A 12236-nucleotide genomic window follows, 5' to 3' on the forward strand; every position below is an offset into this window, starting at 1 on the left:
AGTAGAATTAATGACAAATAATATGTTGGAGAAAATAAGCAGTCAATCTAAACAGATCTATTACAGCACTGCTACAACTAAAAAAGGAAAATTACACTTTTGTACAGTGAAAGACTGGGGGGTTATAGTATGTACAATTTCTTCCTTTGTCAATGTAATTAGCAACACTTATTGGAATCCTGTGGAAGTAATTTCGTGATTTTTTTTTTCCTCCAAGCTCCTTTGAAAGCTTTTGAAAAACATACTAGTGCTGAAGGATTCATATTGATGGCTTGAGTAGTGTTTGAGGTGTGTGAGAGTTTTCCTGTTAAAAATTATTAGAAAATAAAAAGACATTGGTTGTTCATAATATTTCAGTTACTGCATGCTGTCCAACTGTGTGATACCCAGGTAATTGTTTTCAAATCTTGTTTATCAATATGATCTGCTACAGAGATGAAGGAAAAATGCAGAGGGCTGCTCACAGAGAGGGGTCCTTTTGTAGCCTAGTAATTCTGAGACACTGGTCAAAGAAGTCAGTCACTTCAAAGAAGGCTCCCCCCTAGCCCCCTCCTTTTTAGCCATAAATCTTACTTCTAAGTATTTTGACTGTTTCAGTCTAGTGTTTAAGCCCACACAGTGGGCACTGGAAAATAATCCTTTAATACAGAAAGAAAAGTACTATTAGCTCATTTCCGGCAGCTATTCTGTATTTCAGATGAGGTGTTTTGCTGTCGAAACAAATGCAGTTATTCACAGACTGTGGCTGTGTGATTTACATCAAGGCCTATATTCAGTAAAGATAACAGATTTGCTTTCTTCATGCATGTACCCACAATATAATCCTCCTTTGATACAACTTGAAGGAATTTTCTCAGCATTTTGTAGCGTCGATGTTTTAACGCATTAAGTAGTGGAGAGGCTTTTTTCCATGCAAGTTCAAAAGTTCATGTTATGATCTTGTATGAAGTATCTACTTGTGTAACTAAATGTGCCTGGTTGTGTTTTGGGATTTACAGTGTGCATGCATTTTTAATTGTATTTTTCTTCTCTCTCTCCCCCTTATCCCTTTTTCTTCCACCCCATCACGCTTGGCTCTCATTGCTTGTCTGCAGCCACTTTTCCTCCATTACATTACCCCAGTTCATTATCTAATATGTGAATGGGCCTAATTGAGCCTCTCCAAGAGAGTGGACCATTGCTCCAAACTTCAGAGAAACTGAACAAAGTTTTATTCTTACTGTAAGCCTGCAGGTGTAGGTCTTGCTTCAATTGATGCTGGTCTTGTTACTGACATCAGTGGGAGCAGCACTGGAGTTCGTTCCTGCAAGGAAAAGGACAGGTTTGCAGTTCAGAATGGCCACCACATTGTTTACACTTGATGTGTTGCCAGTTGAGTGCTTCTTGTTCATCTTTCCCCTCTCCCCTCAATTGTACCCTCAGAATTCTTTGGATTTTCAAGACAGACTTTTTAAGAAAACATTTTCTTTCCTGGTGATCTAAGGAATCCGCATATGTTGAGACCTCCTAATGTTAAACAGATACCTTTTTGACTTTCTGAAGAGTTAGAGGTAGTATGCTACATTTTGGAAATCTCTAGTTATAATCCAAATTTTCCCAGTTTTGAAAGACTTTATTTTATATATATATATATATCTATATACATAGATATATATGTTAAAGGAAGTGAAGAAGAATGAAGTGTACATAAGCATGACCACTGTTTGAGTAGAAATTGTAAAAACTCAGTTGTATAAGCTGTATTAAAATCAGAAGAAGGGCAGAAGCAGAAATATCACACCTTTATTAAATGCACAGGACCATATTTTGCTTCTGTAACACACCTTTCTGGCAGGGTCTCAGCTGAGAGCAGAATTGTGTAAATCTGGGTACGAAGCTTCCAGTCTTGATCTGACACCAAAGCCACGTAATGAGCTCCAGGAAGATCTTTCAATCTTACAGGCATTGTGGTTATTTGCTTCCTAATCTCCAAGTGCTCTCTTGTCATTGTTCCATTGCAGAATCCCAGTACAGAAGTGAAACTGCACCCAACTCTTGAGAATAGATACTTTTTCCGTTAAAGCGGGATAGGTGATGTTTGAATTTCTGTGTCTTTTTAACCAACTTTTTATTGCGTTATTTAAAATTACACATCAACGGGCACCAGTTTGTACTAGTGGATGTTTAGCTAGTGTAAATGCTCTGGGGTATATAATTTTACTTTCTATCTGATACTTGCTTCTGTAGGAGCAATTCATCCTGCTATTCATGTTATCTTGTGTTTAGAACTTTTTAGTTTGACTCATATCTTTGTAACATGAGAGAATAATGAAATATGCTGTAAGTTTTTCTGTGGTTTTTATGAAGCATATAATTCACTGTTTTTACAATGTTTTTGCATGCCTATCAGTTGTATTTAGCAAGAAATGCAACCCCTTAAAATCACTGTAGCTCCATCAAGTTTGGAGTTGAAAACCTTTCAGAAAGGTCACTAACTGGAAGGAAAAGTAAATGGCACTGATACTATGTTGCTACAGGTTGTAGCCAGTAGGCATAAAATAGGGACAAAAAGTAAAGAATCCTGTCAAATCTTCTCACAGACTTTTAAGTCACTTGAATATAATGGATTTTAAATAGTTGTCCCTTACAACAATGGTTAGGTTCTCCTGATCTTTGATTACTAGGAAATGTTTAGTGAAAATGTAGGCTGCAGGACCTCATGCCTTTTCTGAAGGGTGGCACTTGGAGATGAAGTGTAGTACCAGGTTTAAAAGAAAGATGTGCCAAAATACCAGAATGCTGGTCTCACTTCTCTTCTGAATGGTTTGTCCCATGTAGGAAACATAATGCATCCAGATGTTGCAGTATTAACTCCTCTTATGGACATTCAATTACAGAATGCTTTTTATTTTTTGGGGGGGGGGGGGGGAGGGGAGGAGAAGAGGGGAGGGACCTCCCCCCCCCCCCGAAAAAATTTGTGCAATTTGAATCAACTGGCTATTTCAGGGAAAGCAACTTGTATTCTGAAGTAGCTTTGCCATAGAGGAATAATGGGAGTGTGTTCTGGGGAGTTCATTTGCCTGCTGAGACCAGGACCCTTCCCGGGGCTATGATTTCACAAGGTGCTCAACTGACCTGACTAACTGCTGTCAGGGCAGAATTGCTCTTATTCTTCCTTCTCTGAGCTGTGTGGTTCCTCTCTTCCCTGTGCCGAGTGAGCTACTCGTTCTGGGCCCCACTGTGAGCTATTTAAACTCACTAACCAAGCTGAAAAGGATCATATTCTTTTATTAAGTCAGGAAGGTGAAGTGCTGAAGCCAGGAGGAGGTCCCAGCAGATTTCCAGAGCTGACATGAGCTGTAGCAGTGTGCTCTGGAATTAAGGGAGGGGGAAGAGAGCAGGACCTCCCTTCCATTCCCAGCATTAGGCAGCTCTTAAATGAGATTGGCTCAGGTACAAAACTGCATCCTGGGACAGGTGCTATCCTTAGGCACTCTTGGCTGTGTCTTATTTGAGGTCTTGGAATACCATAGCCAAGGTGTGAGAGGATTGTAAACGGTTAACTGCTGTACCCTGCAGACCTAAACCCTGTCATGACGGGGAGGTGGAGCTACTGCAGACACCTGGCATAAACAGGCAGCATTTCCTGTTTGGGAAGGAAAAGTACTGGAGTCTGGCATTTTGATTTTTTTTTTTTTTTTTTTTTTTTTGCAACTTTGGAACACAAAGTTCTACAAAGTGAATCGTAACTCTACCTTCATTACTGATATTATGTGCATTAAAACTAATCACAATGGCAATGCAAGCATCATGTAGATATGTTACTTTATGCAAATGCTACTCCTAACTTTAATGCTTAGACTATCTCAAAAAGAGTCCTTCATCAGTTGTTGCCTTAGAAAGACCTGTTCAATTGCTGAGGATATTCTGGAGCGATGAGTAAGGAAGTAATGAATAAGGTGCTAATTTGCAGTTTGGGAAGTCCACATCTTTTCTTTGATAAAACTGTGTTGGACACACTAGCTGAGACCTATAAAAGTACTTGGTACTTGTGGACTTTGACACAGAAAAGTACCTAGGTGCTGCCTGATAGATTGGTATGCACAAAACTGCATAGTTCTGTGGATGCCCAAGAAAGGTGTTTTTACATAAAAAGTGTGGTGCTTCAGCAGGAGACATGAGGAGGGAATAACAACAGGTGCACATACAAAGGTCTATGTGCTTCAGAGTCAGTGACTATGTACTCTCATGGGTATTGCAACAAAGGAGAGGAAAGGGTAGAATTCTAACTGGTCCCAATTGAAGTTGTTGTTTTGATTTTATTTAAACCTCTCTAGACATTTTATTTGGACTACTGAAAGCAGAATCTGACCCAAGTTGGATACAGTGAAAACACATGACATTTTAGATAAAAAAAGATCTTTTACAGCAAGGATGGATCGACTGGAGACCGGAAGTTTTCCTAGAAATGGAAGGCTGTGATTGAATTGGGAAAGTAGAAATGCTAACTGAGATGGTTTTTTGATCCTTGGCCACTGCATATTGTTGTCTGATGACTCACAGTAGTAGTAACAGTAGCAATTGTCTTCTGAGTTCAGTGTCCTAGAAAAGCCATGGCATCTATTCATGCACACAGGTATGGGATCTCTAGATGCTTAGAGACTGTGCAGGGTATTATAATGGTTATAAAATGAAATAAAATCATAATTTGACTCCTTTTCCAGAATGCAGAGGTGGGAATGTTAAGTTTTGTTGCTATTTGTATTAGGGGAATATTCAAATTCCCTCCCACCCCTACAAGAATTTTTAAGGATTTAAATGCTTGAGGATGAGGTCCATGTCTTGCCAGGAACTGTATAAACAAGTAGTTGAAGTCAGTGGCCTTGCAGCAGAAGACTCGTATTATGTAACGGTTAAAACCCCCTTTCATCTGTCCATAGATAAATTTGACTCCTGAGAGTTAATCAGGCTTTATGGGAATTCCACCCATAACTGAGTAGGATACAAAACTGGGTGGGATACAGACACTTTGTTGGGCCCAGAAATACTCCTTGCCATGCTCTACCTGCATGAAACTCTCCCATGACAGCAATCAAAGGAGAGAAAGCTGGGTTCGCAGGGAGAGATTTCCTCCTCTAGGCAGAACTCAACTAGATGGAGATGGATTATGTCAGATGTCTTGTCTCCCATACGCTGTTATTTTTATTCTTCCCTAAAACTGTAGGCCAGTGTACCACTTGCAGCCTACATCAAATGCTGTGGTGTCACACCCAGCCCAGGGTTACATACTTCTGTTAGGTGTGCTGCTGCTCCTGCAGTGCTAGAGGAATGCTGGAGGGGTGCCATGTGCTGTTGGTAAATACAGGCTGCAGTTTGACAGTAATTGCTTTCTTCCTGGAGTTTCAGAAATTATGTACAAAAGCAAATGAAGTGAGAGGAAAGCATTCTGCTTTAAGTGCATTTCATATCAGACGCTATTTTTATTTATTTATTTATTTATCCTCCTTTGAATGTAGTACAGTCTGTACCTGTTGTCTGTAATAGAGGAGCAAGTCACGTACTTGGAAATGTCCTGGGAGTTATTTTCGCCTCAATTATTTATAAGCCTTTCTTCTCTCCTGGCCTTCAAATAAATTTAAAGAAGCAGGAGAATGCCCAGTGGCTGGAGCAGTGCCCTTTACCTCACAAAGCAGTTTCTGCTGTATGGCCTCTTCCTCATAAAACACCTAGTGGCTTCCCTTGCTCCCTTCAGTCTCTCTTGTTTTAAAACTACTAACAAACAAAAATCTGGCCAGCCCCAGCTGACTTTGGAAGAGCTAAGGAAGAATTTTGTGTATTTCTGGCTTCTTTTGGTTTTAGGTTTGGAAAATGTCTAAAATATTCATTCATTTGCTTTTTGTGTACTGGTGGTTTGACCTGATTTCACTGTAAGGTCTCATTAAAAAAAAAAAAAGGTTTCGGAAATCACAAATTTTTATCTGCATCAGGTAATTTAGATCCATAGGGAAAGTTTATATTCTGTGCAGAAACTAACAAAGTTTTCTTAAAAATCAGAAGCGATTCTGTGTTGCATATCACAGTGTGAATCTGACCTAGTTCTTCATGCAGGACTGGCCAGTGAAGGAGGCGGATTGCTCATAGTAGGTAGCAGTAACAGATTAGCCTTTTCTTCCCTAAACAATTACAGCTGTGTCATCTGCAGCCTGAAGGTGTTTGGTACCCAGCACTGTGCTTGGGAGATATTCTTGGTTGTACGAGGTGTGCATTTTTTTCCTGCCTCTGGATATGGGAAGAACAGTATTCTGATGTTGAACAATGAAGGAGTGGTACTTTCTGAAACCCCTTCTGTACAGGGAAGGATTTTTTGCAAGACTGATCAATGATTCCTCCTCTCCCACCTTGCAAGGTGCAGTAGTGTTATGGAGAAATCAAACACTATTGGAGGGATCCATACCTCCGTGTCTGCTGCCTTTACACAGACAGTATGCTGGTAAGGCTTTCAAGCAAAGTAGAGAATGAGGTAGCTAAGAGTGTCCTGAGCTGAGACATACATGGTTTACATCAGGCCCATCTTTAAGCTGGTTTTTAGTGAAAGATGTTAGGAGAACTTATATTGTGCTTGGCATGAGATCATGGATTAAAGGTTTGGTTTTATTCTGTGTCAAATTTTTTTCATTCTTTATTCTATTTTGCCACCTTTGGTCTTCCCTATTCTACAGCCATTGACTTTATCCATATGGCTTTTTTAAGTAAATAACATTTTTTGGTACGATTCCAATATCTATGATAGCAAAGGGGCTGGCTCATTGTTCGTTGTTTCCTTGGTGTCCTGAAACAGAGGAATATTAAACTTTACCAAGGATCCACTAAGATATTGTATCTCTTTGTCTTCGTACTGATGAAACTGCATTTAGGATAGATGCTTTCTCAAAAAGCTGTTTTGATTTTTACATTTTGTACACGATGTTTGTCATCAAACTGTTCCAGGAGAGATATTTTGCAAAATGGAGCCTTCATCTCAGATGAGCATGCACTGGAAGGAGTTAAAGATTTAAAATACAGTCAGAGTGTAGAGCTGGCCTGGTCCCGCACCTGTGAACGATGTTGCCTTTTCTGGCTCTCAGTGCACCTGCGTGCCTCAATGGCCCTGACCAGCCTCATCTGGGGCTTCCTCCCCACCCTCTGCCCACGGGTCTGGGACAACCATTTCAGATCAGCCTCTTCCTAAGTTGTGTGGCAGATCATCCTCCAGCTTTGTCTCCTCATGCTGGAGCCCCCTGGACCTGGTTCAATGCAGGCCGTGCCTGGGGCTCCCGATGGACCCGTTTGCAGCACCCAGCTCTGCTTGTCAGCTCATCCCCTATAAGGCTGTGCTGTGATGGGTGAGGACACTGTCCTGCCAGGGTCACCCTTGGCTCCAGCTCACCCCCCGTGCATGGCTGCCCTGTTCCTGCTGTTCCTCGACTGTGCCTCTACTTTTGTACAGCACTGGCATCAGCACATGCCTGTCTAAGCATTGCAAAAGTCTGTCTGTCAGACCACTACTTTCCAAGACACTGAGAGTGTTACTGCCATGTTTTTGTTTTTCAGAGGGACCCTATTTCAACTTTTGATTTGAGGTTTTACTTTTGAATTGATATTCATATCAGATAATAGTGATGGCTTGCTTATAGATGGTTAGATGGGCAGATAACTTGTATGTGCTTCTTCAAAGCATTTTTTTCTTTTTTTCTTTTTTTGTAGCTGTTTTCTGAGAAATGGTTGAGGGACTTAAGCTTTCTTGTGTATTTTGTATGCCTGAAAAGTATGTACTTAAAAAAAAGGAATTTCCACTTAGCACAGTGTTTAAATTCCAAAACTTATGTTCTAGCTAAGAACTTTGTTTAATTCAGCACACTTCTTGGAATGAACTTAATTCGCAAAGAGCAACTGATACTCAAAGTTGAAGGATGGCAGTGGGAGGTAAAGAAAGAATCCAAAATAATGAAAACACTGAACAAAAAGAAAAAACAAACAAAAAATAAACAAAATTTTTAAAGAGCCCAGTCTAATTTCTCTTCAAACTTGTCACGTCTGCCTCTTTCACAGCTGAAACACTCTTAATAGAAATCCTTTGTTAAAATTAGGACAGGTTCATGGTTATCTGATAAGCTTTTTATAGGCTTGCCTTAGTTTCACTGGTTTTGTTTTGTTTAAAGTGGAAGTGTGAGTCTGAGAAAAGGAGCGTTGTGAACACCTGCACAGTTGGGCTAACTTGGTTAGGGACATTGCTCCTCCTTGGCAACCTTTAATTTGGGAAAGGAGATTCTCTAATGGAATCTTTCATTTGGAAGACCAAAACACTTCTGTCTTTCAACAACATCACCTTTTTTTGATCATCTACAAAATAACTATGAGTAAAAATGAATGCTTCTGATGCCTTTAGGATGATACAAACGTTACAGAACCTTGTTTACTTTAGGAGTCTGTGACCAGAGCCTTTGATATCTTATCTAGTAATCTTACCAGAAAACCTAAGGAAAAGTTGGTCAGACATCCAGAATGTGTGTAAACTGAAAACTTAGACACATACACTGAATTGAGAATTAATAGTTGTCATAGGCTGGGCCAATCTGAGCTGGTTTAAGTGTTCCTACTGTTACCATTCCAATTCATACTTTAACTGGAAACTAATTTAAGTGTGACATTTTTTGTGAGAGAGATGTCATTGGGCATTCACAGATGTTTAAGTGAAATGAAACAATAACCCCATCTATATATTACACAAAGTGTGTCCATTAACCCATTTGTACATCTGCAGTTTTAGGAAATGGTGGTGGCCGATCGCCCTCAGCAGAATTAAGGGAAAACTCATGTTACTTCTCTGCCTTTGAAAAGCGGGGAAAATACTGGCCTTGTTTCCCTAAGGGTATGATACAATTTAGAGCAACATATTTGCAATCCATATCAACATTTCTGTTATACGGGAATTGGTGAGTTTGCACACATGCCTTCTGGGGCAGCTTGTCTGGCAATAGCTGTAGTGTTCGATGTGCCTGGCCAGCGAGGCCAGTCACTTGGGTTTTTTTAACTATCATTGGTTTCATCTTTAGGCTACTACTAACTGTAACTACAATTACTGTAAAGAAAATGACTTATGCTCTGCAAGGATATGTGTGCAACTTACAGTAATGAAAGATAAGGGTTTTTTTTGAACTGAATTGGCCAGCTAAAACTCTCCATATGTCCAACTTAAAATAGTCTGCAAAGCCAGAGCCTGAAAAAAAATTCTGTTCCTGATAAGATGTAGTCCTCCACACCCTTCCCTCTCTGTAATTTCCTTCCGTTCTTCCCACTTTACAAATCCATGCTGTAATTTCAGATAGGTTGGTCAGCATGGTGATTGGCAAATAGTTGGCAGGGGTTAAAGCTGTAACCTGGCCTGCACGTTTTAGTAGATAGGTCTGAAGCCATTCTCCTGAGCCGTGTTGAACAAGCTGGTGAATGTTTGTTTCAATTCCTTTTCTGTGAGTCATGACTAACACATCCCTGCCTCATCAGATTGTTGTGAGGATGTATTTATGTGTCTTTGATGGCTTCTGATGTTACAGCAATGCAAGGTATAACAGCTATCTCATGCAATTGTGTGAAAATAATATATTATGTCTGTACCCATGAAAGTTAAAAATGGGAGATTAAACCACAGCCGCTAATTTGATAGGTTTGTTTGCACTTCAGTCAAGTAGCACGTGCCCCTTCTCAAAGTCTCTAGGCTTTTCTCTGGTGGATTTAGTAGACTACCAGGGTAGTCACACACCTTACCAGCGAAAAGTTTTGTGGTTTTCTCTTTGGTTTTTTTTTTCCGTTTTGCTTGTGTTGCTTTAACACCCTAATAAATGCCAAGTTATAGAGACTTTGGAAAATACGTTTTATGAAATATGTGATAATTATTTTTCTAGTGTAATGATAACCACTGTAGTCAAATGGGCAGCTTTTAAAAATCTCCATAACAACGACATTCAGTAAAAAGTGAAAACAACTGATCTGTGCAGTTCCATGCCAAAGGATACATGTGGGCAATGTACTATCTCTTTGAAATGTCATCTTCAGCTAAATGATGCATACTCTGCTGGCAATGCCTTCCCTTGCTTCTCTTAAGTAGCAAGGAAATGGAATCTAGTTTTTCATTTGCAGTACTATTTGTTAAGAGAAATGGACTTTTAAATGCCAGTATTTAATGTTCCTCCATTTCTTTCTCCAGAATGTTTGTATAAAACCAGGAAGGCTTGGTAGCAAGTAATTTCCTTTTTATTTCATTCTTCTCAGCACATAGAAAGCTGGTTGTGTCAGTGCAAATGCTTTCTTTTAGTTTAGCTTGAACCTGCTCTTAACTAAACTTTTTGCTTTGTTTTGTTTTAAAAGAAGTGGATCTCACTTTGTTATTATTTCTGTATCTCTAGTTCTTCTGTCTAGTTGGTGTTTTGGCTCAACAGTTGCATATGTCCCTGACAAATTCTAGGAGTATTAGTTAGAAGCAATATCTAGAATATGTGTTCTCTTGCTCCCACTCGGTGTTATCCTGGTCTCTGACAGCTGTGTTCCTGCAGTTACTCATTCCACCTGAAAGTGTGAAATGCAGAATTGCTTTGGAGCTGGAAGTGAGCAAAATGCCAGGGATTGCCTCAGAGGAGGCTTCTCTGAAATGGCTGAGATGCTTCTTGCTTTTCATATGCATATTTTAGGTTTGATTTTTTCAGAGGTGCTGAGTGCCTGCATTTCCTGCTGACTGATGACATCCTTTCTTCTTTCAAAATCACACCTCTTTTCAATGCCTCTGTTCCTTAGCTTTTTTAACTGTTTTTCAAAGCTGGCCCGAGGGCACCAAAACTTGAAGATTATGTTATAGACCCCTGTGGTGGGGGTAATAGTGGGAGAGTTAGCACCTCTGGATGCGTGCCCTATAGTTACTGTTTGTACTGAGTTTCTCAAAGAACAGCTTTGTAATTAAATCTATGCTTTAAATTCAGCGCCAAAATAGTATTTTGAAAGGTTTGTTGAATAAGGTGTTCATTTGGGAGATGTAGTAAGTGCCTGGCAACCCTGTGTGTGGAGGTGTTTATTTTATGGTTTTAAATGTGACTCTTAAGCTTTTTCTCTTTCCCACTGAACTTTAGGAACACCTTATTTCACACTTAAGTCTACTTATTTGTACGTATTTTGCAGGAATCCCTTGAAGCTCGCCCCGGGAATGGACAGCTATCTCCATTTCTGGAGGAGAGTGGTACCAATTGAAGAAGCCTTTGAGGCAAGTCGACAAGTGTGCTGATAACTCTCAGAAGAGTACAGGGAAGGGGTGACCTTCCAGGCCAACAGCCATGCCTTTCGGGCTGAAACTGCGACGACGGACCAGATGCTACAACGTCTTGAGCAAGAACTGCTTTGTGACAAGGATCCGTCTGCTGGACAGCAATGTGATCGAGTGCACCCTCTCCGTGGAGAGCACTGGACAGGAGTGCTTGGAAGCTGTTGCTCAGAGGCTGGAATTACGTGAGGTAAGAGTAACCCAGGAAAGACCATCTGTCACTGTATAATTTGACACATTTTTAGCTCAGGCAGTCTGTTCATTTGAATCGTGTTATTCTCAGAGCTGGCCAGATATGATCAGCAGCTGGAGCTTGGACAAACATAGTCTGATTGCATGAAAACTGAAGGCAGAATGGCACTCGAGGTTTTGGGCTGTTGCTCATCCATCATAGCTTTGAGAGCTCTTTGTAATATGAACATGAGGTTTCTTTTCTTAGAAAGCCATAGGTGTTACTTTCTGAACTGGGATGCCAAGGGACAAGTTACATTAACCTTTTCTGAATGTAAGCGTGGTTTCACCAGCACTTATGGCTGAATTATGCCATTGGGAAGGAGACTCCCCTAGCTTTAAATATCCACCTTCATATAAATATACTCTTGTTACTATAAAACTGAAATAGGCAACAGTTATGTGCAACTGGTAACAGTTTGAGGATGGTAGTTTTTTCTTCCCTTTTGTTTAATTGAAATATTTTACATCTGAAACTCTGAAAGGCTTCTTTTACATTCCCAGTGCTTCTGGAAAGGCTGAAGAAACCAGTCCTACCTTATTTATCTACTTCTTGCTGTACAGTTTAGTGTTCATTTTAAGTGTTGAATCCTTTTTAGAAGTAGCTTTCCAACGTGCATGGGACAAATGAACTGACTGGCTTTTCTTACCTTCTGTGGATTCCTTGCATGTATCCTACATGCTT

General features: G+C 40.1%; 1 protein-coding gene across 1 annotated transcript in view; it reads left to right on the top strand.

Annotated features, from left to right (window-relative positions):
• Positions 1-12236, top strand: part of PTPN14 (protein tyrosine phosphatase non-receptor type 14) — a 110976-nt gene that overhangs the window by 29617 nt on the left and 69123 nt on the right. Inside the window, exon 2 of the mRNA XM_032682132.1 lies at positions 11182-11510. Coding sequence (XP_032538023.1) covers positions 11334-11510 — 177 coding nt within the window. The 5' untranslated portion in view covers positions 11182-11333. The remainder of the gene's footprint in view (positions 1-11181; positions 11511-12236) is intronic.

This window comes from Chiroxiphia lanceolata, chromosome 3 (genome assembly GCF_009829145.1).
Source record: "Chiroxiphia lanceolata isolate bChiLan1 chromosome 3, bChiLan1.pri, whole genome shotgun sequence".
NCBI classification, from domain to species: Eukaryota; Metazoa; Chordata; class Aves; order Passeriformes; family Pipridae; genus Chiroxiphia; species Chiroxiphia lanceolata.